We start from the raw sequence: 27646 nt of genomic DNA, 5'->3' as shown, positions 1-27646 counted from the left end.
CTTTTTGGGGTTTTCGTGGCAAGAGACTAACAGAGGTGGTTTGCCAGGGCCTTCCTCTGCACAGCAACCCTGGACTTCTTTGGTGGTCTCCCATCCAAATACTAACCAGGGCTGACCCTGCTTAGCTTCTGAGATCTGATGAGATCAGGCTATCCAGGTCAGGGCTGTAAACGTTATCAACTGCTAGTGTTTGCACAGTGTAGGGTTGTCACCTTTTTGAGTTCTCCGTTGCCCTGGAGAAAATGACAGCTTCAGAGGACAAACTCTATGGCAGGGGTGTCAAACATAAGGCCTACAGGCCCGATACGGTCCCTTGAGATCTCTTATCCAGCCCATGAGCCAGCCGAGGCAGCCACCCCTCCCACTTTCAATCTGGGCTGGCGAGGCATGGCCTGGCCTGACCAAGTAGCATTTATGTCATATCGAACTGATATGGGGCACGCCATATTCGATCTTGAATCAATCCTTTTCTGTATCAGCTTTTGTATTAATCCATGCTTTGATTACACTCTGCCATACTGGGATGGAATATTGGGGGAAAGGAATGCTGACAGGAAAGTTCCTTGAGAACTCGACATTTCCGGTAGAGACGCTGATCTGAGGGGCTCCCGGGGGACCCAAGAAACGTTCGAATTTGGGGTGCACCCAGCACCCCCCCCCCGATTCCTAAATAGTGGACTGGGAAGCAGGAACACCCCTGCAGCCATGAGGAGCGGTTAGACCCCCATTTTTTCTGAGAGAAGGAAGTCTCTCGGGAACATTGGGTGTGGTCCCGCCGGCATAGGGGAATTACATCGCCACGAACGTTTTCTTGAATTAGGCTCAGATCTCCTCTATCTGTTACCATCTAAGCAACTACATGGAAGCAAGAATACCTACTCTTCTAAAATCTGAGTAAGTTACAAGATCTCTTTCGTTTTACCTGGATTTGGAAGCTCTGAAGGATTGTTGAAAACATCTATTAAATCCACGTCTCCCCACCTAATGTATAAAGAACTCTTTAAAAACAAGAAAATATTTGATAAACCGGCAGGTAGGGCTGTTGAAAAAAAAATTCGGAAAAGTTCGGTTTCGGCAAAATTCGGCCCGTTTAAATTGGATGGGCCGAAGTCCGAACTCCTCTGCTTCGGATCCGCGAACTTCGGCGTGAGATCCGGAGTTCGGGGGAAAATTCAGCCCCCCGCAGGCCGTCATGGGGCTTCCATGAAGGAGCACGGGGGGCTCTTTAAACAGATCTGAGTCTTCCAGCTGGAAGGCGCAGATCTGTTTAAAGGCCCCCCCCCGCGCGCCTTCAGGGAAGCCCCCTGAAGGCACGCGCGGGGGGGGGGGGGGAACAGATCTGTGCCTTCCAGCTGGAAGGTGCAGATCTTTTTAAAGCCCCCCCCGCACGCCTTCAGGGAAGCCCCATGAAGGCGCGCACGGGGGGGGGGGGAACAGATGGCGCAGATCTGTTTAAAGGCCCACCCGCGCGCCTTCAGGGAAGCCCCCTGAAGGCGTGCGGGGGGGGGGACAGATCTGCGCCTTCCAGCTGGGAGGCGCAGATCTGTTGAAAGCACCCCCGCCCGGCTTCAGGGAAGCCCCCTGAAGGCACGCGGCGGGGGGAACAGATCTGTGCCTTCCAGCTGGGAGGCGCAGATCTGTTTAAAGCGCCCCCCGCCCGGCTTCATGGAAGCCCTGTGAAAGCGCACACGGGGGGGGGCAAACCCCAAATCTGCCGAATTTATTCTCCGAACACCCCGAAGTCGGCGAATTCAGCTCCCCCGTTTCCCGCCTTTTTTTTAGTTCAGTTCGTCCCGAACTAAAAACCGCCGAATCGGGGGAAATTCGGCTGTTTTTCAGTTCGGGGCGAACCGAATCGACAGCCTTACCAGCAGGAACCTTATCAATTTGATCGGTGGGTAGACATAACAAACAGGATCTTTTGAAAGACTCTACAACTACCAATCAGATACTGCGACGCAGAAAGGGGAGGGAGGAGGAGATACCCCCCCACCCCAGAGGTGACGTCTTTCCGATTTAAGTAGGTCCTCCAGCCACGTTTTCCCCGGAAATGACTTGAGAACCGGAAGACAGTAAACTTGTTGTTTCTTAAGGTGTTTAATACCATCGTAGCATCATCGATCGTAGGGCCAGAAGTGTGTCTCCCTTGTGCAACTGGCAAATATCTCCCAAGTTCCTGGATATCAAGAGGAGGTAACGGAAGGTCCACAACTCTGAAATTTCCTGTGCACACTCTGTTTCCTGCAACATTTTCGTGCTAGAGTGTCTTCAACTCGATGGTATTTTAATTCTAAAGTACTACCCCCAATGTAAGAATCCTTCCAAATTATCTACAAACTTTTTTTATTTATGAGGTCATCACAGCCCCAACTGACATCGATTAGACTCTCCTCCCAATAGGGTTGCCAGGTCTGGGTTGGAAAATACCTGGAGATTTTTGGATTTTGGGGGTGGATCCTGAAGAGGGTGGGACTTCAATAGTGTACAATGCCATAGAGTCCACCTTTCAAAGTGGCCATTTTCTCCAGGTGAACTGATCTCTGTCGCCTGGAGAGCACTTGTAATCCCAGGAGATCTCCAGCCACACCTGGAAGATGGCATCCCTACCTCCCAAGTTACACTCCAGCCGATAGAGATCCATTCCCCTGGAGAAAATGGCTGCTTCGGCAATTGGACTCTATGGCATTGAAGTCCCTTCCCTCCCCAAAACCTTCCCTCCTCAGGCTCTGCCCCAAAAATCTCCAGGTATTTCCCAACCTGGAGCTGGTAACCCCACAGATAACCCATGTGGAAGCCATCTTTGTGGGGAATGTGTGTGTGTCTTTGAAGCTGCCTGCACTAATATGAATCCTCTCAATTGTTGAGTTACAATGTCTGGCTGCAAAGTCAGGCAATATACATTATACTCTTGCTCTCTATACACACACACTACTAGCCAGTCCTTCTGAGAGTAACAAAAAGGGTAGCTCCATACAGGCCTGTGACCCATGATCTACCCAAGGGTCCCAAAACATGGGTTAAAGAACACTGGCCTAGGGTTGCCAACTTCCAGGTGAGGGCTGGAGGTCTCCAGGAATTACGACTGTTCTCCCAAGGACAGTGATCAGTTCCCCTGGAGAAAATGGCTGCTTTGGAGGGTGGACTCTATGGCATTGTACCCCATTGAGGTCCCTCCTCTTCCCAAGCCCTGCCCTCCCCAGGCTCCACCCCCAAATCTCCAGGCATTTCCCAAACCAGAATTGGAAACCTTACCTATAAGGCATCCTGAGGTTCACAGAGGTTTGCCCGCCCTTATGGTACCTCTTAATGATTAGAAGTCACAAGGAGCTTCCAATGAGTTTTCAGGGACCTGTTTTATCTCGAATTTGAAAAAGCGGGCAAAATGCAGGGAAAGGCAGGGAGACAGCGAGGCGACCTCTGATGGTCAGAAACGGCATGCATAATCCAAACAGAGACCCGAAGTCGTCGGAGGGGTGACGGTGAGGGAAACAGCCATGCATATAAGACCAAGAATAACACCCAAACGGCCTTTGGAACGGAATGGAGACTTTCCTTCCAAAACTCACGCATTCCCAGGCATGAATCCACACATGCCAATGACGGCCCTTGATGCCATGTCATTCTTTTTTTAGCAATGTGCTGGACCAACACGGCATCCTTCACCAACTCTGGAGGAAAGCACAGATGGAGCTGGTTAAACGGAAAGGTTTTTAGCTTCTCTGGCAAGATAGCAGTTTGCAGGAAGGAAACCATGCAGAAAAGCGTCGGGTGTCACCCTTCTCGCTGACAGCCCATTGCAGCTCCCAGGCACCAATTAATAAAAAAACCATCGGGGTGGGGGGTATTCAGAAGGATCTAAAGAAGCAGGGGAAGGGTGGGGGCGCTTCTGCTTCTCTTCTAACTGAACCCTCCCTCCTTTCCCGGCAGTCTGGAGCCGGCGGGTCTCCTTGTTTGGGGTTTAACAGCCACTAAAAACATTCTTCAAATACTTTAAGAGGATTCTACTTTTAATTAGGATTTTACTGTTTAAAAGAAACACATCCCTCAACTCCAGTTGCCACGACACCTCCTTTTCTCTGCACCTTCCTCCCAGAATTTCCTGGTCATCAGAATTTCCTGGTCATATTACCTGCGCTTAAGGAAAGAGAAGTGTTTCCTCTTGTACCTCCCCTACATATTAGGGGTGTTCTCTATAGATGCAAGTTTCCTCTCCTATTCCCAGTGTATTAAAGGTAAAGGTGCAGATTTAAACTATTATGAGACCAACATAACCAGTTTGCAGTTATAAATAGTGGCTAATTTTAAACAGAAAATTCCCGAGACTTGAACTTTTCTGGAAAGACCCTTAATCTGAAACCCTATTATTATTTGGCTCCTCTGAGGACTCAGTTTTGAAACGGCAAACAGGCTCCGGGATTCAACCCAGTTTAAAGCTTTGTATTTTTGCTAGGCACAGCGCTTGCTTTGGGGGCCCATTTTAATGTAAGGTTCCTGTGATTGGGAGCTTTCCCCTGCTGTCCTTCAACCCTCACTATCTTGCTACAACTTCTATCCCTTTTAGGGGTTACCAACCTCCAGGTACTAGCTGGAGTTCTCCTGCTATTACTGATCTCCAGCCAATAGAGAAAACGGCCGCATTGGCAATTGGACTCTATGGTTTTGAAGTCCCTCCCCTCTCCAACCCCCCTCCTCAGGCTCCGCCCCAAAAACCTCCCGCCAGTGGCGAAGAGGGACCTGGTAACCCTAATCCCCCTTTTCTGCCAAGAGCACAGAGTCTCTTCTTTTTCCCAGGCCCTATAAAGGTTTCATCCACCAGGTGAAATATCTGTTATCTCACATAAACTGCAGGCTGCCAGCATCTAGAATATGAACATCCTGTGACCTCTCATCTGCTCTGGAGAACTCCAAGCACAACTCAGTTAGTAGGGTTGCCAGCTCTGGACTGGGAAATACCTGGAGACTTTGGGGGTGGAGCCTGAGGAGGGAGGAGTTTGGAGAGGGGCAGGACTTCTATGCCGTAGGAGTATAACTGCCAAAGCGGCCATTTTTTTCCAGGTGAACCAATCACTGTCACCCGGAGATATCTCCAGGTACCACCTGGAGGTTGGCAACCCTAGTTGCCCCAGGTCCTGGCGCAACGCGCTAAGCCACTGCACCACTTTGGCTCAAAATGACACAAGGAAAAGGAAAAGAAAGCAAGTCCCAAGAGGGAACTTGCCCTGGGTTTGGCCTCACCTCGTGGAAGCACCAAGCGCAAAGTGGGCTTACAGCCAAGCACTGTTGACATGAGTTGACCCCTCGCGTGGTACAGATATTACCACCTGAAACAGAAAAGCAAAACCAAGCAGGGATTAGACTGCAGCTTCCAGTTGACGAAACCCGTCCCTCCCCTGCCTGTTTAGTAGAGTTCTTTCAAATCAGGTGGCCATTCAGTGGCAGGTTGTGTTACCGAGGACATGACCACTCGCTCAGTGAGCCCTCCCCCAGTAACCACCTTGGGTTGCCAATAGGGTTGCCTACCTCCAGGTACTAGCTGGAGAGCTCTCGCTATTACAACTGATCTCCAGCCGATACAGGTCAGTTCGTCTGGAGAAAATGGCCGCTTTGGCAATTGGACTCTATTAGCATTGCAGCCCCTCCCCAAACCCCGCCCTCCTCAGGCGCCAACCCAAAACCATCCCGCCGGACCTGGCAACCCTAGTTGCTAATTCCAGCTGGGCAAATTCTTGGAGATTTGGGGATGGAACCTGAAGAGGGAACTCAGTAGGGTACAATGCCATAGAGTCCACCCTCCAATGTGCTATTTCCTCCAGGGGAACTAGGGTTGCCAGCTCCAGGTTGGGAAATACCTGGAGATTTTGGGGTAAAGAGGAGGGTGGGGTTTGGAGAGGGGAGGGGCTTCAATGCCATAGTGTCTAATTGCCAAAGTGACCATTTTCTCCAGGGGAACTGATCTCTGTCAGCTGGAGAACAGTTGTAACAGCAGGCGATCTCCATCCACCACCTGGAGGTTGGCATCCCTAAGGGAAACTGACCTCTGTTGTCTGGAGATAAGTTGTATTTCCAGGAGAACTCCCGGATCCATTCCCTCATTGGCCACCCTAACCATGACATAGCAACCACAATGACAATGACCTTCTTCCCTGGTCTGGTCCTGAAATAGATTCTCCAATTGCCAGTTGCTGGCAATTCTACAAAAACCTCTTAAACATTTAACAAACAAACAAAAAAAAAAGAACATCTGCCACACTCAAGCAGGAAATATGCAAAGATGGCACAAGATTTGGTTTGGTATTAACCCATCAATAGACCCCATCCTAATGCGACAACCAGTTAAAGCTGCAAGCAGGATCTAAAACTTAATAGGGAAGCAGAGGCTGTCTTCTTCAGATAAAAGAGGTTATGCTATTGAGAAGAGGAAAGTTTAATAACTGCATCCCAAGTTTTGAACTGTGGTGTGTAAAGTGTCATGAAGTCACAGCTGACATGGTGATAGGGTTGCCAACCTCCAGGTGGTGGCTGGAGATCTCCCGCTATTACAACTACTCTCCAGCTGGTAGAGATCAGTTCACCTGGAGAAAATGGCTGCTTTGGCCATTGGACTCTATTGCATTGAAGTCCCTCCCCTCCCCAAAGCCCGCCCTCCTCAGGCTGTGCCCCCCAAATCTCCCACTGGTGGCAAAGAAGGACCTGGCAACCCTATATGGCAACCCGGTAGGGTTTTACTTTTCAAGGCAAGATATGTTCAGAGGTGATTTGCCATTCCCTGTTTCCATGTCACAGGGGTGTCCCATTCAAAATTTAACCTTGAGAGCTTATACCCTGGAAATCTTGTGGATGGAAAAAAAGGAGGCATACTGTGCCCTCCCCCAGCTGATCTTCAGGACACCAGTCCTTTAAACTTTAACAGGCCATTATTTTCTACAAGCAGAAAACCTTGCCTCCAGCGTCCACACATAGAAAATAATGGCCATTTAAAGAGTAAAGGCCAGTGTGCCCACAGACCTGGGCCTTTTATGCAGGGATGATTCCCCGCGGTCACCCCCGCCGACTGCTTCGGGGCTTCTTTTTGATTATGAATATCTTTTCCAACTGTCAGAAGTCGTCTCGCTCTTCCCATGCATTTTCCAGATTCTGGCTAAAACAACATCTGGAAAACATGGGCAAAACGTGCAGGGAGAGCAAGATGACCTCTGACAGTTGGAAAATGCATGCATAATCCCGAAGCAGTTGGAGGGGGTGACCACGGGGGGAAATCCCTGCATAAAAGGCCCTCTGCATAAAAGGCCCAGCTCTCTGTCTCCCTCCCTGCTAACTGCTGCTTCCCCAACATAATTCCCAATTGTAAGATATACCGGTATATAAAAAACTGATTAGTGCTGATCTGATCCGATACTAGAAATATTGGTAGAAAAGAGCAAGAGTCCAGGAGCACCTTAAAGACTAACAAAATTTCTGGCAGGGTATGAGATTTCGTGAGCCACAGCTCACTTCTTCAGATACCCGTGGCTCACAAACGTTCACACCCTGCCAGAAATTTTGTTAGTCTTTAACGTGCTATTGGAGTCTTGCTCTTTTCTACTGCTACAGACAGACGAACACAGCTACCCATCGTGATCTATCGGCACAGAAATATTGGGTTGGCAACCTCCGATTGCATACCCCAACTCTGAACCAATTTCCGAGTTTGGAAACTGGTTTAACTTCTGGAATATAAAATAGAGCAGAGAGTTTTTTTCATGTTGCAAATTGGTGAGCAAGCTTTATTTGTTCCCCAGGATTATTCATCAGACCTGATGTTTGGAACAAATATATATATATATAGGAAAGGAGGAAGAGAAAGAAGGATGCTTAAAGGCATGCACTGAAGTGTCTTTTTCTTCGCACGCACCCCCAGCCTTTCCCAATGGGATGTGTGTGTTGATTCAGCTTCTTATAAGCTTGGTGCTTCAGCCCCTAAAAACGTACGATAAATATGACATTCCTTGTTTCACAAAGATCAGCATCCACCAAAGGAATACACTTGCCTAACATCTTGAGTTTTTCTCCCAGATAATAAAGATGATTTGGTAATAATTGAGTGGGTCAAACTGCCAGCAGAAATGTTCGCCTTGTCTAATCTAAATTTCCATTAATAAAAATTTAGTACTCATATCTACTGTGTTTTTTTGGGCTTGTGGATGAGGATTAATTAATTTTGATCGCTGTTGAGTATAGAATGGACAGTGCAAGAGGATGTGATAGACTCCTTCCACCAGTGGCGAACCTACATTTTTTGGGCCCTGAAGCTTGAACTGTTATGGGGGGCCCTTTGCAACCAGCAACAACAGGGCAACATCCAACAAAGTCCAAAGGGCCTTGCTGCCCTTGCAAGGACCTTGAGGCTGAAATGCTGGAGAACAGGGTGGTAGGGTGGAGTCCTTGAAAATGGGCCATACAGTGACGAAATAAAACTACAGAACTATTAAACCGTGCACCAACGAAGGATTTGAGGATCCAGCTGCCAAAATGTAGGTTGGGAATAGATTCTGGCCAGTTCAGTGAGCCCTTACAGCTGGGGGTTCGAGCGCTGCAAGCCCCTGAGAAAATTTTGAAATTTGACCAGTTACAGGGACATTTTCAAGCCATATGAAATGGGTATTAGAACATATTCTAAAGTCAATGTTAAATACTTCAACCCATTGGCTTATGATTCTATCACTAAAAAACTCCATCAGTTTTGTTGAGAAATTCACTCATTTAAAAAAGTTGCTTCAGGGGGGCCCTCTGGGATTAGGGCCCCTGAAGTTTAAGCTTCATTAGTTTCACAGTAGATCTGCCTCTGCCTTCCACACCCACTCCCATGTGCCATATAATACAAGACCAATCTGGAAGCATGCCAAGGGGTTCAGTCTTCAAGTGAAAGTGTGGGATGCTGGTTGCTGAGGGAAATCCCTCTTATAAGAAGGATTTCCACAGACCTGGGCCCTCGGCATTTCTTAGGGAATTATCTTCAGGAGGCCGCCAGCAGTGCAGGCAGAGAGTAATGGATTAACATACCTCCCATATCTGAAACACCCCCTTCAGCTGAAAAGAGGTTTGTTTCAAACTACTCCATGCATTAACCAGCAGCAAACTTGTGTGGGGAGAAAGGTGGCCAACCCCATTTCTCTGTTGAGCATACTTGTATAATTATTTGCATTCAGAAGTATGTTTTTGTCATGCTCACGATATGACATTGGTATGCAGAGAGATTTTTAAACATTGCAGGTAGGCACAAAAACATAAATGTGTAAAGTAGCTGTAGAACTGTGAGCCTAGAAGGTTGTCAGCTGCTAGGATTGCCAGGTCCCCCCGGCCACCAGTGGGGGTAGGGTTGCCAGCTCCAGGTTGGAAAACTCCTGGAGATTCAGGGATGGAGCCTGGAGAGGACAGGGACCTCAGTGAAGTGCAGTGCCATAGAGTCCCCCCTCCAAAACATCAATTTTCTCCAGGGGAACTGATCTCTGCAGTCTGGAGATCAGCTGTAATTCCGGGAGATCTCCAGGCCCCACCTGGAGGCTGGCATCCCTATCAAGTGTTCAGTGCAGTCTTTGCTGGATTCACTAAGTAAGAGCTTGGAAGGGCATTAGAGAGTGATCAAGTGACCAGGGTATGGTAAGGGGCAAACTAGATGATACATCTGCTACAAGTCGGGTTGGGATTTAGGGTTGCCAACCTCCAGGTACTAGCTGGCGATCTCCTGCTATTACAATTGATCTCCAGCCGAGAGAGATCAGTTCACCTGTAGAAAATGGCCGCTTTGGCAATTGGGCTCTATGGCACTGAAGTCCCTCCCCTCCCCAAACCTTGCCCTCCTCAGGCTCCCCCCCAAAAACCTCCCGCCGGTTGCAAAGAGGGACCTGGCAACCCTACCAAAGAGAGGTAGCTTAGGCGGAGAGTGTGTGACTGGCCCGAGGTCACCCAGCAGGCTTCCATGGTAGAGTGGGGATTCGAACCTGGGTCTCCCAGATCCTGGTCTGACACTCTAACCACTACCTGTCTATCCTACCTCCAGTGATTAGCGCACCTCCAGTGATTTGACCAGCCCTACTCTAAAGAAGAACGGCTATCAGGGGAGACTGCTTTTCCTCCCTATAATTTCTCTCCTCTCTCGTGCCACTGCGTTCCCCTCCCTCCCCCGTCTAATAAGCATGTCCATCTGCTGACTCACAGGCTGCGGTTTCTGCAGCTCCCACAAGCCAAGGGTTATGCAGCTCTGAGAAACTGTTGATTAAACGGCTGTGGGTTAGTATTAACCCTGCGCTGCCTCCTCCGTAGGAACCTGCTCCCCCCTCCCCGAATCCTCAGCGAGACATTTCCTTCTTTTTATGGGCTTTGCTGAAAGGTTGCTCACCGGTTTCTGCACAGACCTGTTTTCTTCCCTTCCTCCTTGCTCACAGTGTGGGAAGTGGAAGTGATAACTGTGTGTGCACATATGCATCTTCCCCCCACCCCGATAAGGCAATAACACAGGGGAGTCATGACACATTTGGTAGAGGGAACGATTAAGGGATAAGCGAGGGCCAATGGGTACATACAAATGGGGCAGTAAAATTGGAGGTCATGAGGAAGCCGGGGAGCCCAGCCAGGGACCCATGCGGAACACCTTCGTCTCTTGATTCTTTTGCAAAACCTGTTTTTATAGTGTGAACGTCTGCAAATGGGAAAGCTACAAATACAAGGGCATAAAGCACATCCCATTGCAGTCAAGGGCACAAATATCCCATTTATTTTAAGGGTGTTTGGTTCGACTTGCACCAGGCAGAGGTAGAGAAGCTCCATTCTCCCAGGAACATGCTGAAGTTTCCAAAGCAGCATCACAAGATCTAGAAAACTTGTGGAGGAGGAAAACAATCATAGAATCATAGAGTTGGAAGGGGCCATACAGGCCATCTAGTCCAACCCCCTAGAGCAGTGGTTCTCAACCTGGGGCCATATGGCTACCTTTCCACCAGTAGGACAGGGGGCCACAGGAAGTAAACAAGGTCGGAAGGGGGCCACGGTCGGAAAAAGGTTGAGAACCACTGCCCTAGAGCATCTCTGACAAGTGTTCGACCAGCCTCTGCTTAAAAACTGCCAGTGAAGGGGAGCTCGCCACCTCCCTAGGTAGCTGATTCCACTGTCGAACAACTCTTACTGTAAATCCCCCCCCCTAATATCCAGCCAATACCTCTCCGCCCTCAATTTAAACCCATTATTGTGAGTCCTATCCTCTGCTGCCAAAAGAACAGCTCCCTGCCCTCCTCTTACAGTCTTTGAAATACTTAAAGAGAGCAACCTCCTCTTCTCCAGACTAAACATTCCCAACTCCCTTAGCCTTTCCTCATAGGGCTTGGTCTCCAGGCCCCTGATCAGCCCTATCGCTCTCTTCTGCACCCGCTTGATTCTGTCCACATCTTTTTTGAATTGAGGACCAGCTGCTGTGGTCCCCAGAACTATGGATCAAAAAGCAGCATGGAATTTAGGGTTGCCAGCCTCCAGGTGGTTGTGACAATTATAGTACTTGGCTCAGAGAATAAACAATCAAAGTATGCAAACAACTATATTGTGAGAACTTAAATAACATCAGAGTTACAACAGTGTAGACACATATGTGGTAACATTGACACTACAAAACACACAAGAAAATTCACTAAATCACTATGAGAGTGAGTCCTAATGGAAAACAGGAATTCTTATTTCTGTTTCTTCATAGAGTCCTGGACAAGGAAGACTAATGATGAAGATGGAAAGGTAAACAGTAACGCCGTCCGGATGTTCTGGAGCGTTTTCACTGCTGACAGGCAGCTTCATCAGCTGACATCTTCATATATATCAAAATATTTTTCTTCAAAAATGCAATAATAGCAATCTAATGTAAGTCTGAAAATTATTTTTTCTGTGCCCAATGGCGCCCACAGCCATTTGGAGCAGCCAGTGGGTGCAGAAAAAAATAATTTTCAGACTTACATTAGATTGCTATTATTGCATTTTTGAAGAAAAATATTTTGATATATATGAAGATGTCAGCTGATGAAGCTGCTTGTCAGCAGTGAAAACGCTCCAGAACATCCGGACGGCGTTACTGTTTACCTTTCCATCTTCATCATTAGTCTTCCTTGTCCAGGACTCTATGAAGAAACAGAGATAAGAATTCCTGTTTTCCATTAGGACTCACTCTCATAGTGATTTAGCGAATTTTCTTGTGTGTTTTGTAGTGTCAGTGTTACCACATATGTGTCTACACTGTTGTAACTCTGATGTTATTTAAGTTCTCACAATATAGTTGTTTGCATACTTTGATTGTTTATTCTTTGAGCCAAGTACTATAATTGTCACAACTATCCAGTTAGTACATGTGCATATATTTTCCTCAGCCTCCAGGTGGTGGCAGGGGAGCTCCCACTGATACAACTGATCTCCAGGTGATAGAGATCAGTTCCCCTGGAGAAAATGGCTGCTTTGGCAATTGGACTCTATGGCATTGAAGTCCCTCCCCTCTCCAAACCCTGCCCTCCTCATCTCCACCCCCAAAATTTCCCAACCTGGAGCTGGCAAACCTAGCGGAATTCCCACATGCTCTAATTATTGCTGCAGTTTGAATTTCAAGAGTAGGTGGTAGGGGTAAAGATCTTTGACTGGGAAGGGCGACTTCAGGCTCCCTGTCATTTTTTTTTTTTAAATCTCCATTCAAACTATGGGTAGGGATGTAGATAAAATCCCAGCTGTATTACATACCCCACCTCCACTCCACTGAGGCAACATTTTCCAGTCACCTGGTGATGGAAACCCTCAGGAATCATGGTCTTCTGAGTCCTTTGCTCCACAGGCCAACCCACACGTGGAAATTATAACCAAAGAAGGTTTCTAAACTAAGGTTGGCTCATGATGTGCTGAATCACTTTGCAAGGCTGTGTGACTATCAAGCTGTCTGGAGTCACCATCTCCTCTATCCTTACTCCATGCTGCGTCTTTCCTTGCTTTGCAATAAAATGTAACATGCCCCCCTTTGCAGATATTTGGCACTTGAAAAGGTGTTGGGGGGGAGGTGGGTTAGGTGGTAGCTAGGGTTGCCACGTCCTACCTCTCCTCCGGCGGGAGACTTTTAAGGCACATCTTGGGATCGCGCGGCAATGCGTCGACGCACTGACACTCCTGTTTACAACCACAAGTCCCGCCTCGTGAGAGGCCTTATGCCACTCAAACTCTTAGTGTACACACTGGTCAACGGACAAAGGGGCAATTGCCCAGGGTTTGCCCGCCACCACTGGTAGCTGGAGATCTCCTGCTATTACAACTGATCTCCAGCTGATAGAGTTCCCCGGAGAAAATGGCCGCTTTGGCAATTGGACTCTATGGCATTTAAGTCCCTCCCTTCACCAAACCCCACCCTCCTCAGGCTCTGCCCCAGAAATCTTTAGGTATTTCCTGACTCAGAGCTGGCAACCCTAAGTGGGATCCTTTTCAGAGCAGGGGAGAAGGTCCCAAGGTCAGAGAAAGGAGCACTGAAAGCCCAACTGAACGTAATGGCAAACTTGCGGCCACTATGAGTTTGCCATTGCCATTTGACAGTGACTTTAAAATGCCGCAAGCCCTAACCCAGCATGGGCCTATGGTAGGGTTGCTAGCTCCCCGTTGGGAAATACATGTAGATTTTGAGGGCGGAGCCTGAGGAAGGCAAGGTTTGGAGAGGGGAGGGACTTCAATGCCATAGAGTTAGGGATGCCAACTTCCAGGTACTAGCTGGAGATCTGCTATTACAACTCCAGCCGATAGAGATCAGTTCCCCTGGAGAAAATGGCTGCTTTGGCAGTTGGACCCTATAGCGTCGAAGTCCCTGCCCTCTCCAAACCCCGCCCTCCTCAGCCTCCAACCCCAAAATCTCCAGGCATTTCCCAATCCGGAGTTGGCAACCGTACATAAGAACATAAGAAAGTAAAATCCAGCTGCAAAATGCGATGAAAGTGGATTGAAAGGGCATTATTTGGCATGTGGAAAAGCACCCTTATTAGTGTGTTTCCGCTAGCTGCTCAAAGGGGTGTACATCAGTGTAGACTCCTGGAGCCTGACATCTGGACCACTGGAAAACATGTTTGGCTGGAATTAATCATTACTGTCTTTTTGCATTGTCAGGGGTTCCCAGCCTTGTTGGGACTGCAGACATTTTTTTTTGTTTTTTTTTTTTTGCGGGGGGAACAGATACCATCACAACGTGGCTGTTTTCCAGGGCCTCAACTTCCCTCAAACAAATCTTCTAAATAAAGTTTCAATCATTTAACAGTTCAAGGGGGAGTGCATGAGAGATTTTATTTTTTTGGAGTGGCCCCAGAAAAGTTTCAGCTCGCCGTAAAATTGGGCTTACTAATATTTAATTAAAAGAAATTATGACGGATGGCCTTAAGAACATAAGAAAGGCCCTTCCGGATCAGACCAAGGCCCATCAAGCCCAGCAGTCCGTTCACACAGTGGCCAACCAGGTGCCTTAGTTTCCATCTTTGCAGGATCAAGGGACTGTAAGGAGGAATCGATACCAATATTGGAGAGTCCATGAGCATAGTGAAATGGAGTTTATTTGGAGAGGGAAAGAGAGAGAAAAAGGTATTCCGGATGTGGTAGGTCTAGGAGGTAGGGTGGGTTTCTGTGGTGTTGGTGCTGGAAAGTGGTGGAAAGTGCCGTCAAATCACAGCTGACTTATGGTGACCCCGCAGGAGGAGGTTTGCCATTGCCTTCCTCTGCGTGGGCTGAGAGGGTTCTGAGAGAACTGCGATTAGACCAAGGTCACCCAGCAGGCTTCATGTGGAGGAGTGGGGAATCGAACCCGGTTTTCCAGATTAGTGTCCACTGCTCTTAACTACTACACATCACTGGCTGTCCTGGCTAAGACTGGGGGAATGTAAATCCTCGCTTCTCCTCTGCTTTCCCCAGATGTACCATCACTTCTCCTAGAGAGGGCCCCTGTGGCCCTTTCTTTCTGCCACTCATGAAAGGAAACAGAGCTATACTGGCATCTTCCATTGCCTTCATTAAATTTCCCGGGGAGGGGTGAGAGACTTAAGAGAGAAAGGAAAAGAATAGAGTTGTCAGGTCCCCTCTCTCAATCAGCCGGAGGTTTTAGGGGGCGAGGCTGGGGTGATCACATGTGTGTGCAGCTGCGCGCATGTGATTATGTCACTTCTGGGTGTACCCCCGGAAGCGCCGCATCACTGTGGCTGCTTTAGCACTCAAACCCCCAAATTTTAAAGTGTATTTGTTATGGATTGTGTTTGCACATACGCAGGTAAGCGGCAATACAAAAAATAATAATTGTGAGAACCCTTCCAAAACTAGGCTTGCAGGAACCATGCAACACATCCCAGATGCTAGCCACTTCTTTTTTTGGCCATCAAGTCATAGCTGACTTATGGCTAGGGTTGCCAGGTCCCTCTTTGCCATTGGCGGGAGGTTTTTGGGGTGGAGCCTGAGGAGGGCGGGGTTTGGGGAGGGGAGGGACTTCAATGCCATAGAGTCCAATTGCCAAAGTGGCCATTTTCTCCAGGTGAACTGATCTCTATCAGCTGGAGATCAGTTGTAATAGCAGGAGGTCTCCAGCTAGTACCTGACTTATGGTGACCCCATGACTTATGGTGACCCCATGACTTATGGTGACCCCATGACTCCATAGGATTTTCAAGGCAAGAGATGTTCAGAGGTGGTTTGCTGTTGCCTGCCTCTGCACAACAACCCTGGTATTCCTTGGGAGGTCTCCCATCCAAATATTAGCCAGGGTCAGGGCTGACAGTGTGTGACTGACCAAAGGTCACCCAGCAAGCTTCCATGGCGTGAGTGGGGATTTGAACCTGGGTTTCCCAGGTCCTGGACCGACACCTTAACCGCTACACCAAGCTGTCTGCTAGGCACCTTCAATAGCCATTTGCGCTAGTCATGCTTTGGAGGGAAAGTTTTAGCTTTTCCAGGGTACCACGCAAAGTGTAACAAATGTGATTTCAAATCATAGCAGCACAGGAAAAACCAAACGTGTTCTACCGTGGAGAATAACAATTCTACAATATCACCTCCAAGTCTTTGAAAAGTTAGCATCCATACACAGCTATAGAAACGCTACAGCATGCTCTCAGGCTTTTGGAAAGAGGGAGAAATCCGAGTAATAAAACAGATACATATTGAAAGCACATTTATTAAATACAGTCATTGACCAGCGTAACAACAACAGTAATAAAAAAAACCAAACACAGTAGTACACACACATGAACACATGAAGCTGCCTTATACTGAATCAGACCCTCGGTCCATCAAAGTCAGTATTGTCTACTCAGACTGGCAGCGGCTCTCCAGGGTCTCAGGCAGAGACAGGTAGGTCTCACATCACCTACTTGCCTGGTTCCTTTTTAACTGGAGATGCCGGGGATTGAACCTGGGACCTTCTGCATGCCAAGCAGAAGCTCTACCACTGAGCCACAGCCCCTCCCCACAGTACACAATTAGCGAGCTGTTTCACATGACACCGGCGATCTCTGTATTCTGATATTAATATAACAGAACTTCGCCAGATGTTTTCATGGGAACAGAATGAAGAAGAAGCTCCCTGGAAGAGGTGGACAGGGATAACATCTGTACACCTCTTGCAGAAGGGGGGAACCAGGTTGTGGGGGTGGGGAAGAGCACCAATGTACTGCAACTCAAAAAGGTTGCAAAATTCGGCGGGCTTCTTTGCAATCCAGAATCTAAGCTAGACTCATGGATTCTCTGGGCCCCGCAGACAGCTGCAGAAAAGTGTCAGCAAAACAGCTCCTCCACGCCTCAGACTGCATAAAACGTACGACGAGGAATGCGAAGGCTGTTTGTTACCCCTTGCCCAGGCGTTCCCTCCAAATGCATGTCGCTTTGCCGTAGATTCAACACCCCTCCAAGGACCCACTGTTTTAAAAATGGCTTTCTTCCAAGTGCTAAACACAGCCCCTGAGTCGATCCCCCACATTCTCTCACCGCAGAAAAAAAAGGGTGTCGTTTTCCAAAGTTTTGCCAAAAGCTCCCTTCCTGCCTAGCAAGCAAAAATAAATACCTTAACAACCAAAGCTAAACCACCCAGTATCTTGGAACAGGGGAGGGGGGAAAACAAAGGCCAAATCCGTCCGTCCAAGAGGAGGAGAACCTCCTGTGTGCCTCACTTACCATAGGCTCCGGAGGCAAACAAAATCAGCCGAAACATCTGGAGAGCGAAGGAAAGTTTGCTCATGTTCTCAGAGCACCAGGGAAATGCGCAGCGGTGTGGCCAGTTTTCGGAGCATCCGAGGAGGATTGGATGAGTTGTATCTGTGACAGACCTGTAGTATATGATTTGCATGGGGTGGGGGGGAGCTGGAAAAGGAAACAGCTGCCAGGCCAGGGAGTCATGCAGTGCCCCCGCCTGCAGATCTTTGGTTGGAGCTTTCCGTAGTGCTCTCCTCCCTTCCCAGGAAGAGGCTTAGGAGCGTCACTCTGGGGAGGGGACGGTCATTATGACCCCTGTGACTTATTTCCAGCTGCCTACAGTCGTCCCTCTTTTTCTCTGCCAAAGCTTTTCTTCCACTTTCCAAACTCTAGTATTATTTTGTTTAAAAAAGGCAAAACTGCAAAACAAACTCCAACTTTCTTTCTTTCTTTCTTTCTTTCTTTCTTTCTTTCTTTCTTTCTTTCTTTCTTTCTTTCTTTCTTTCTTTCTTTCTTTCTTTCTTTCTTTCTTTCTTTCTTTCTTTCTTTCTTTCTTTCTTTCTTTCTATTGGAAACATGGAGGCAGTGAGACAGCCTTCACATTGTGGACCAGGAAACCATGTTTCACCAAATTCTTCAGCTTAAGGGAAAAAACTGCAACCCCGTTTAAATGTCTTCAGTTCTCACTAACCCTTCCTGGCCCCCCCTCCCAAATGTAGTGCTGAGAAATACAGAGCTGGGCTCAGTGAATGGAAGGGCAGGGGTCAGAATCCCAGCTCAGTTATGCTTTTGCTTTGGGAACTCACTAGGTGCCAGGTTCTTCCCTCTGTAAAATTGGGATAATAGTGACAAACCTCACACTGTTGTTTGGGGGCGAAGGAGACAAAGAAGGCAGAATAGTTTTGTCTGATCTGTATGTGGAAAGTGTTTATTTTTTACTCTCGGGTCCTTACTTCGTAAAGCCTACCACATTGGAAAAAGAGGAAGAAATGGCATCTGTAACCTCCAAAGACCTACTAAAAGTTTCATGTAGCTACCCTGAGCACATCACCAGACACTACTTTTCTGCTACAAAGTCTAGTCCAGCTTTCCATAGGTTTTCTTCTCTTGACTATTGGCTGTTAAGAGTGCTCACTGCGTCTAGTTAAATGTTTTTTATTTACATCATTCACACCCTAGTTTTCCTCCAATGAGGACCCAAAGTGCCTTAAAATATACTTCTCTCCATCATTTTATCCTCGCAACAACACTGCGAGTAGGGTTGCCAACCTCCAGGTACTAGTTGGAGATCTCCTGCTATTACAACTAATCTCCAGCCAATAGAGATCAGTTCACCTGGAGAAAATGGCGGCTTTAGCCATTGGATTCTATGGCATTGAAGTCTTTCCCCTCCCCAAACCCTGCCCTCCTCAGGCTATACTCCCAAAACCTCCTGCCGGTTGTGAAGAGGGACCTGGCAACCATACCTGTGAGGTAGGGTATGCTAAGAGTATGTCACTGGCCCAGGGTCACCCAGCGATAGGGTTGCCAGCTCTGGGTTGGTAAATACCTGGACACTTTGGGGGTGGAGCCTGAGGAGGGCAGAGTTTGGAGAAGGGAGGGACTTCAATGCCATAGAATCCAATTGCCGAAGGGGCCATTTTCTCTAGGTGAACTGATCTCTATAGCAGATCTCCAGCTAGTACCAGGAGGTTGGCAACCCTACCCAGCGAGCTTCCATGGCAAGAGTAGGGATTCACACCTGGGTCTCCCAGATCCTAGTCTGACCCTGGATTAGGGTTGCCAGCTCTGAGTTGGGAAATACCTGGAGATTCTGGGAAGGAAGGGGTTTGGGGAGGAGAGGGACCTTATCAGGGTACAACACCATACAGCCCACCCTCCAAAGCAGTCGTTTCCCGAGGGGAACTGATCTCTATTGTCTGGAGATCAGTTGTAAAAGCCAGAGACTTCCAGGCTCCACCGGGAGGCTGGCAACCCGCCCTGGAACCACTACACAACACTGGTACGATCAATGAATGAAATCCAAGCTGGGGCTATGCAGATCGAGCAGAGTGTGCCATTTGCAGTTATTCTTTTTGAGCTTCATTGGGACAAATACCCCGGCTGTCATTGGGAAGAGTGATTTTCATTGATTTATTTGGATCGTTGTTTTTGCGCTACCTCAGTCCGTTGCATAGGCAGGCCAGGATTTAAACTGCTATAAAAGGCTTTAGGGTTGCCAGCCCTGGGAGGATTTGGAGTAGGAACGATGGGAGTTGGTGTGAGAAAGCATAGCATCAATTTTCTGCCGCTGCTCCTCTGACTAGCGGCAGGTCGTACGGCTTCCAGCTCCGGGCTGGGAAATTCCTGGAGAGTTGGGGGTGGAGCCAGGGGGATTTGGGGAGGGGCTTCAGCATGGTATAATGCCACAGAGTCCACTCTCCAAAGCAGAACCTATTTCTCTGGTCTGGAGATCAGATGTCGTTCTGGGAGATCTTAAGGCCCTGTTTGGAGGCTGGCAATTCCAAATGGGAGTCTGGGGCACTATGGTGGGCAACCTGGCACCCCTAGTTCTCCTAAAGAAACTCAGGTTTACACAGTTTATATTGTAAACTCAGGAAACTGTTCCATAAAAGCAGAATAGCCACTAAGGTGAGTGTATGTATATGGGATCTCCCCCATTTTATCTTCACAACAATTCTAGTGAGTGACCTAGGGTCATTCCCTCAGTTTCTTGGCAAATGAGGATTTGAACCTGAGTCTTTGTGGACACTATACCAGACTGGTTCTGATTATAGGTCAAATTAGACCATTTGATTAAAATGTCCAGTGCAGAAGTCAGACGGCTCTGCAGCCTAAACAGAAACAGACACACACAGAGAAATATGTCACCTTGTTCTGCAGAAGGCACCTTGTTTCTTTCTTTTTTCCCCCAAGCAAGGACAGTAAGGAAGCTTAATTGGGTTTTTGATACTTAGGCGATTAGAAAGCCAGTGTAGCATAGCAGTTAAGGGAGGTGGTTTGGAGCGGTGGACTCTGATCTGGAGAACCGGGTTTGATTCCCCACTCCTCCACATGAGTGCCGGACTCTAATCTGGTGAACAAGATTGGTTTCCCCACTCCTCCGCATGAAGCCAGCTCGGTGCCCCTGGGCTAGTCACAGCTGTCTTCGAGCTCTCTCAGCCCCACCTACCTCACAGGGTGTCTGTTGTGGGGAGGGGAAGAGAAGGTGATTGTAAGCCAGTTTGATTTTTCCTTAAGTAGTAGAGAAAGTTGGCATATAAAAGCCAACTCTTCTTCTTCTTCTTCTTCTTCTTCTTCTTCTTCTTCTTCTTCTTCTTCTTCTTCTTCTTCTTCTTCTTCTTCTTCTTCTTCTTCTTCTTCTTCTTCTTCTGCGAAGATAGTTAGATGTGGATCATCAACAGGACACAACAGAAATCAAATGGACTCTTGAAGTGTTCTAAGTAGGAAACATCTTTTAAAAAATGTATCCCCCTCAAAACTGCAAAGCAGACACAATAATGTACAATGGATTTTTATTTGTATTTTAATTTGGGGGGAATATATCGAAAGAACAAACCCGGCTCTCACAAATTGCACAAGACCTTCCTTACTGTTCCTTTACTGCCCTCTTGTGCCCAAAAGTGCATAGTTCACAAGAGACGTGACACAAACCCGACTTTCCCCTGAAATTGGGGGTAGGTGGGTTAAATGTGGGTTGAATGTCTCTGTTCAGTCACGTCCTGCTCTGAATCTGATAGCTATTCCAAAATTCAATTTTTCGGACACTGCTTATTCGTTACCTTCACAACACCCAAATTCTTAATACGCCTTAATCATTTCCAAAAAGCATCTGAACTTGTTCTATTTTAAACCTTTTTTTGCACCAGTCTTTTCTCACGAACCAATCCTACTTTGAGAGAATGCCTGCATATACAACTTCAGGAGCACCCAACCATACAGCACAAACTCAAGCGAAATGTCTTAAGACTGTTTTAAGGAATTACAACTCAAAACAGAACTGGGCAGAATTCAAATAGATATGCAAAAACGGAATGGAATGGCAACTGTGAGCTCCAGAAATGTAGACTAGGTACATCTCATGGACATTATTTATGGAAATTTTGGTCCCATATTCCAGCAGTGCTTAAAGAACCCAGAATTTTTTTTTAAAAAAACGTTTTCATTCAACACAATTCATCCTCACAAGACACAAAGCCACTGTGCATTGCATCCCACCCCCCGCCGCCCTCTGCTAGCTGCAGGTAAGACTCTGGGATCCCCCTCAAAACAGAGGCACTAGTTGGAGGGAAAGTCATATAAAGCCTCTCTCTTGACAGAGTTATCTGAGAGAGCCTAAAGAAGAAGAGTTGGTTTTTATAGGCTGATTTTTTCTACCTTTTAAGGAGAGTCAACCCGTTTTAAAATCTCCTTTCCTTCCTCTCCCCGCAACCGACACTTTGTGAGGTAGGTGAGTGGGGAATCAAGCCCGGCTCTCCAAATTAAGAGTCCACCGCTCCAAACCACCACTCTTAACCACTATACGGGTTCCAAAACTGCTTAGCTTGGGTTGATTTCAATGTCAATTTTAATTTCGTATACCGCTTCCCATTTAGCAAGCACTGCATCCTAACAGTTCCACTGAAATATTTCGAGCTTTGCTTCCACCTCTTAGCTGAAGCACAGACGTCCTCCTGAAATCTGTTCTTTGTGCTAAAGCTCAGGTGTGAATTAACAATAATGAACAGAGTGCCTCTAAGCATACGCAGAGTGCCTCACTAATGCAGAGTGAGAACTAGCCTCCACTGATGTGGGATTAGAAAGACTTGGGTCCCACCACCTCTCCTGTTAGAAGAAGAAGTGTTGGTTTTTATATGCCCATTTTCTCTACCTTTTAAGGAGAATAAAACCTGTTTAAAATCTCCTTCCCTTCCTCTCCCCACAACAGACACCTTGTGAGGTAGGTGAGGCTGAGAAAGTTGAGAGAGAACTGTGACTGGCCCAAGGTCACCCAGCTGGACTCATGTGTAGGAGAGGGGAAACCAACCCAGTTCACCAGATTAGAGTCTGCCGCTCATGTGGAGGAGTGGGGAATCGAACCCGGTTCTCCAGATTAGACTCCACCACTCTTAACCATTACACCACGCTAGGTGCAGGGGCCTTTGAACTGCTTCCCTGCTAACTTTTTCAAAAACCCATAAGGGACTATGACAACAAACATTTTGGAGCACATCTGTCAGCGTTTTCTACACGGCATTTGGGAGTGGACTAGATGACCTTCCAACTCGGAGAAAAGGACACATGCCGCTTCTGGTCAGAACTGTAACGAGGGAAACTTATTTTAAAACCTCAAAAGGGAAAATCAAGAGGCCATTATGCTGTGCAGGCAAATCACCACCAAATGAGAGGTGAACATGGATGAATGGAAGAATGAATACGTCCGCATTGCTAGCCACAGGATCCGGGCAGTCGAGGTGTGAGGTAGTTTATCCCTCCAGTTCAGGAGACACTTTAGACAGAAATCAGTCCTTCTGCTTTTTTTTGACGATGCCTGTGCATCTTTTAACTGACTATGGTCATCTGTTTTAGGAGAAGGGGAGGGAGTACGAGCAGACAGCTCACTCCGACTGTAAGGTGGGAGGGATGAAGGCAGTTCTCAGAATCAGCTGTGGTGGGGTTTCTTTTTTTGCAAGAGTTGATTTTTGTCATGCTGCTTAGAGATTTCACAGTGCAACGTGCATCTCCAGAGTTTCCAGCCTGCCTGTCTGTCCACTTTCTCTGCCGTGCCTGGAAATCTGGCGTCTGGGATTGCCTTGTTTTCGGTAAAGGGTTGGTGGAAGACTGACGAGGAAGAGCTTTTATTTCCATCTTTGGACTCTCCAGCGCTTACAAAATGTTTTGGCAGAAAAGAAACAAGGAGTGAACCATACCGGCTACTGGCAGGGAAGACCTTGTCCCTTTGAGATCACCTTTGGGCTCAGTCTTCTGTTTTTAAATTACTACTAAGACAATTTGTCTAGAAAAAGTCTGGTGGATCCAAATATAAAATGAATGGGACCTTATTTAACCAGACACTAGCAGAACAAGGTGTGTATGTCAACCGATCCCAAGACCTCAGCACACTGATTGGCTGCTGCAATGGGACGGGGATCGTGGTGGCCAGTGACGGGGGTGCATCGGTCCTGCTCCCGGACGAAAGGAGCCTCTTTATCAACCGTGTGGTCCAGATTGCAGTTCTCTGCGTGCTCTCGTTGACTGTGGTCTTTGGCGTCTTCTTTTTGGGATGTAATCTGCTCATTAAATCCGAGAGCATGATCAACTTCTTGGTCAAAGACCGGCGGCCGTCCAAAGATGTTGGCATCGCAATCATGGGTCTGTATTGAGAAGCGAGGCTGGGGCGCTTCTCTTTGGGTGACAGACATCAACGAAATTTTGCCGCAAGTACGGAATTCTGTTTTGAGGTTGGAAGAACGGATGCCCGGTGGCTTCAGAGTGCTAGACAGTGCCCCGCAAGAGAGACAGAGAAAGCAAGAGAGGAAAAGGGAAAGATTCATTCTGTGTGCTGCAAATGATAAAGTCCTTGCCTGTAAAAAAAAATTAAAAAGTGAAAAAAGAAAAATTAATGTAGCCAGTTCTATGCGAAGTTAAATTTCTGCTTGCATGTAGGAATGTTGTATGTTTTGCACGAATGCTCCATCTGGGGGAGGGGGGAAGGGAAGATGTTCAAGAATTTTGTGCTGTCTCCCTTGGATACCAGTGGCTGGCCACCAAGCATTTCTTCAGGAGCCAGATGTTTGCATCCAGGTGCTTAAGGCAAAACGCCTTCAGTCATATGTGAGAGAAAGATGCCTCAAAGTCATGCATGCTAAATAACGCAATGCTGTGTTATCCCATCAGACCTCAGGCACAGAGCCTTTTTTTGGGGTGGGGGCAAAAACTTCTGTAAAGTGGCAAGGGTGCCTTTGTATTCTGTCCTCCTCCCAATAAAATGAAATTTCATGCTTTGAATGAGGCTGGACTTGATTTCCTAACTGTAAAGGCCCCCCAAACAACCCCAATTAAAGCATGTTTTTAAACTGTATACAGTGAACTTTTAAAAATGCGATGTGATGTTCTCTTGGAGATGTTATTTTGAAAAACTGCAGGGGGGGGGTAGTAAAAAGTTCTGTTTGAAAATGTTGCCTCTCTTCTTGTTTTGTATCTCTTCCCTGAGAGTATGAACCATTTGTTGCTTCACTGACAGGTTCAAAAGATTGAGGTCTTTTATGCATGGCTGTTTCCCTCGCCGTCACCCCTCCGACGACTTCGAGTCTTTGGTTGATCATACATGCCTTTTCCGACCGTCAGAGTGCGCCTCGCTCTCCCCCTGCGTTTCCCGCGTTTTTGCCTGCATTTTCAGGGACCTGTTTTATCTCAAATTTGAAAACCCGGGCAAAACGTGGGGAGATGCGGGGGGAGAGCGAGGCAACCTCTGATGGTCAGAAACAGCATGCATAACACAAAGACCCGAAGTCGTCGGAGGGGTGACGGCGAGTGAAACAGCCATGCATAAAAGGCCTAAAGAACAAATAGCTTGGAGTTTATTCTTAGGGTGAAAAAGTCTACTTGAAACTAAAGTCAGAGCCAGTGAGTGGGAGGCGGCGCTACTAAACTGCTAACAGCCAGAATTTCATAAAAGAATCTGAAAAGTCATCTCAGACAAAACGCGCCTTTTCTTGACCCAATAAACTGCAAGTCACCTGTTCTGTTAACCTTATTTGGTTTACAAGATACAAAGCATTTGAGCTGAAGAAAACCGATTCAAGGACAAGTGATTTGGCCTCCCTTCTCCAGTGCTGTTGGCCATTTATGCATGGCTGTTTGCCTCACCATCACCCGTCTGATGACTTCATGTCTTTGTTGTAATTATGCATGGTGTTTCCGAAATGTCAGAGGTCTCCTCGCTCTCCCCCTGTGTTTCCCTGTGTTTTGCTGGTGTTTTCAAATTTGAGATAAAACAGGTCCCTCGAAACACAGGCAAAAGGTGGGGAAAAGCAGGGGGAGAGCGAGGCAACCTCTGACGGTCAGAAACGGCAGTCATGATCAACACAAAGACCCAAAGTTGCCAGAGGGGTGACCGCGAGGGAAACAGCCATGCATCAAAGGTCATTGTTGCCAGGCTGGTGAGTGTAGGATCCATTCTTGCTGCTTCCACGTTCCACCAGAAATGTTGCATCGAGAAATGAAGGAAGAAAAAGGCAGGGTCCAGAATCAGATTCAACTAATCTTTTGCCCAGCAACAACACGGTGTTGTGGAGCTGTGCAGTCCTGCCTAAGTGATTACAAAGTATAAATTCACTGAGGGAAGAAGGATGCAAACTGCAAGAAAAAAGAGACTTCCGTTGATTTGTATGGAGCTGGGTGGTTCCATGGCCTGACCAGGATGATCCAGGCTATCCTGATCTCATCCGATCTCAGAAGCTAAGCAAGGTCGGCCCTGGTTAGTAGTTGGATGGGAGACAGGGTTATCAGTCTCCAGGTGGTGGCTGCAGATCTCTCACTATTACAACTGATCTCCTGGCGATAGAGATTAGCTCACCTGGAGGAAATGGCTGCTTTGGAAGGTGGACTCTATGGCATTATACCCTGCTGAGGTCCCTCCCCTCCCAAAACCCTGCCCTCCTCAGGCTACACCTCCAAAATCTCCAGGTATTTCCCAACCTGGACTTGGCAACCCTAATGGGAGATCATCAAGGATTACGAGGGTCATGACATGGAGGCAGGCAATGGCAAATCACCTCTGTTAGTCTCTTGCCTTGAAAACCCTACTGGGTTGATGGTTCCAAATTCTGAAAATATGTTTACTTGGCTTTTGTATCCCTGCCTTGAGAGATTGAAGGCAGCATGGTATAGCCCGATCTGTTAAGGTCTTGGAAGTGAAACAGAGTTGGTACTTGGAAGAGAGACCACCAGGGAAGACTCTTCGGAGGGAAGACAAACCTCCTCTGCTTTTCACTTGCCTTGAAAGCCTTTTGCTGCGGTCCTCGTAAGTCGGCTGTGACTTGGCGGCACTTGACACAAACACATCCTTAAATACCTGGAGGCAGGATGATATTTACACTTTAGTTCCCCCCCCCCATCCAACACATCCTTCAAGGACCTTAGAACAGTATCTATTTTATCTTCACAACACCCCTTTGATGGTCACAAAGAAAAACGTGTTCATTAAAAACAGTTCCCCCAGTGCTCTTCCTTTTTGCCCTGATCTGGATAGCCCAGGCTAGCCTGATTTTGTCTAGATCTGGGGAGCTAAGCAGGGTCAGCCCTGGTTAGTATTTGGCTGGGAGACCACCAAGGAAATCCAGGGTCACTATACAGAGGCAGGTAATGGCAAACCACTTCTGAATGTCTCTGGCCTTGAAAACCCTAAAGGGTTGCCATAAGTTGTTTGCAACTTGATGGCAAAGAGAGAGGGAGGGAGGGAAGGAGAAGGGAAGGAAGGAAAGAGGGAGAGATTTTGCTGTTTATTCTGCCTCTGCTCACCATGCTCATTCCTGGCCCCCTGCCCCTATCAGCCTCTAGACCTTGAAGCATGAAGCTTCTCCTTAGCTTCCAGGCTCCACATCCTCCCCCCACCCTGAATCTAAGAGACTGAGCCTCAGGGTACCTTGCAACTAGGGTTGCCAACTTCCAGGTGGTGGCTGGAGATATCTTGCTATGACAACTGATCTCCGGGCAACAGATCAGTTCCCCTGGAGAAAATAGCTGCTTTGGAAAGTGGATTCTATGGCATTGAAGTCCCTCCCCAAACCATGTCCTCCTCAGTCCCCACTCCCAATATCTCTAGGTATTTCCCAAGCTGGAGCTGGCAACCCTACTTGCAACCCTGTCTGTGCTACCTGACTTCCAGGGTGAAATTTACAGCCAGTCTTCAAATCCAAGTAATGCAAATATTCAATCCCGATTTTTTCCCTTCCATTCCTGGGAGTGTAGGGTTGCTAACCTCCAGGTGGTGGTTGGAGCTCTCCTGCTATTACAACTGATGTCCAGCTGATAGAGAACAGTTCACCTGGAGAAAACAGCTGCTTTGGCAATTGGACTCTGTGGCATTCCCTCCCCTCCCCAAACTCTGCCCTCCTCAGGCTCTGCCCCCCCCCCACAAATCTCCAGGTATTTCCCAACCCGGAGCTGTCAGCCCTACGGGTGGGCAACATAGACCAAGTTCACTCAGTCTTGCAGGTACAAACCCTGCTTCCTTCAGTACTATTTCCTCTGTGGATGGGAGTTGTTTGTGGCTGACCCCATGCTAAACTAGCATATCTAGACTCAGGGAAAGAAGGCGAGAGAAAAACAGGTTTAGGAACAGTCTGGAAGTGATTAATTTCTAGAATCAGAGAGGCGGGCGGTTGCCCATGCCTGCCAAGAAGCTGTTTCCATCAAAACCTTTAAAAAATACTACTAGTCATGGCTGGACTGGAGATGTTGGATGACAGGGTAATAA

The 27646-nt window shown here is 47.6% G+C and overlaps 2 protein-coding genes across 2 annotated transcripts in view; one reads left to right on the top strand and one right to left on the bottom strand.

Moving 5' to 3' along the window:
* Nucleotides 1-17248, bottom strand: part of ITGB3 (integrin subunit beta 3) — a 62450-nt gene extending 45202 nt beyond the window's left edge. The window contains exons 1-2 of the mRNA XM_056863044.1: nucleotides 17170-17248; nucleotides 5236-5321 (exon numbers count right to left, since the gene is read on the bottom strand). Of these exons, the coding sequence (XP_056719022.1) occupies nucleotides 5236-5321; nucleotides 17170-17233 (150 nt within the window). The 5' untranslated portion in view covers nucleotides 17234-17248. The remainder of the gene's footprint in view (nucleotides 1-5235; nucleotides 5322-17169) is intronic.
* Nucleotides 17249-23213: 5965 nt separating this feature from the next.
* LOC130489346 (reprimo-like protein) lies at nucleotides 23214-23556 on the top strand. The gene has a single exon (XM_056863043.1). The coding sequence runs from the start codon at nucleotides 23214-23216 to the stop codon at nucleotides 23547-23549; it is 336 nt and encodes a 111-aa protein (XP_056719021.1). The 3' UTR covers nucleotides 23550-23556.
* The last annotated feature ends 4090 nt before the right edge of the window (nucleotides 23557-27646 follow it).

Source organism: Euleptes europaea, chromosome 18 (assembly GCF_029931775.1).
Source record: "Euleptes europaea isolate rEulEur1 chromosome 18, rEulEur1.hap1, whole genome shotgun sequence".
NCBI classification, from domain to species: Eukaryota; Metazoa; Chordata; class Lepidosauria; order Squamata; family Sphaerodactylidae; genus Euleptes; species Euleptes europaea.
The sequence above is the reverse complement of the archived record's forward strand: the minus strand, read 5'-3'. Positions and strand labels throughout refer to the sequence as shown.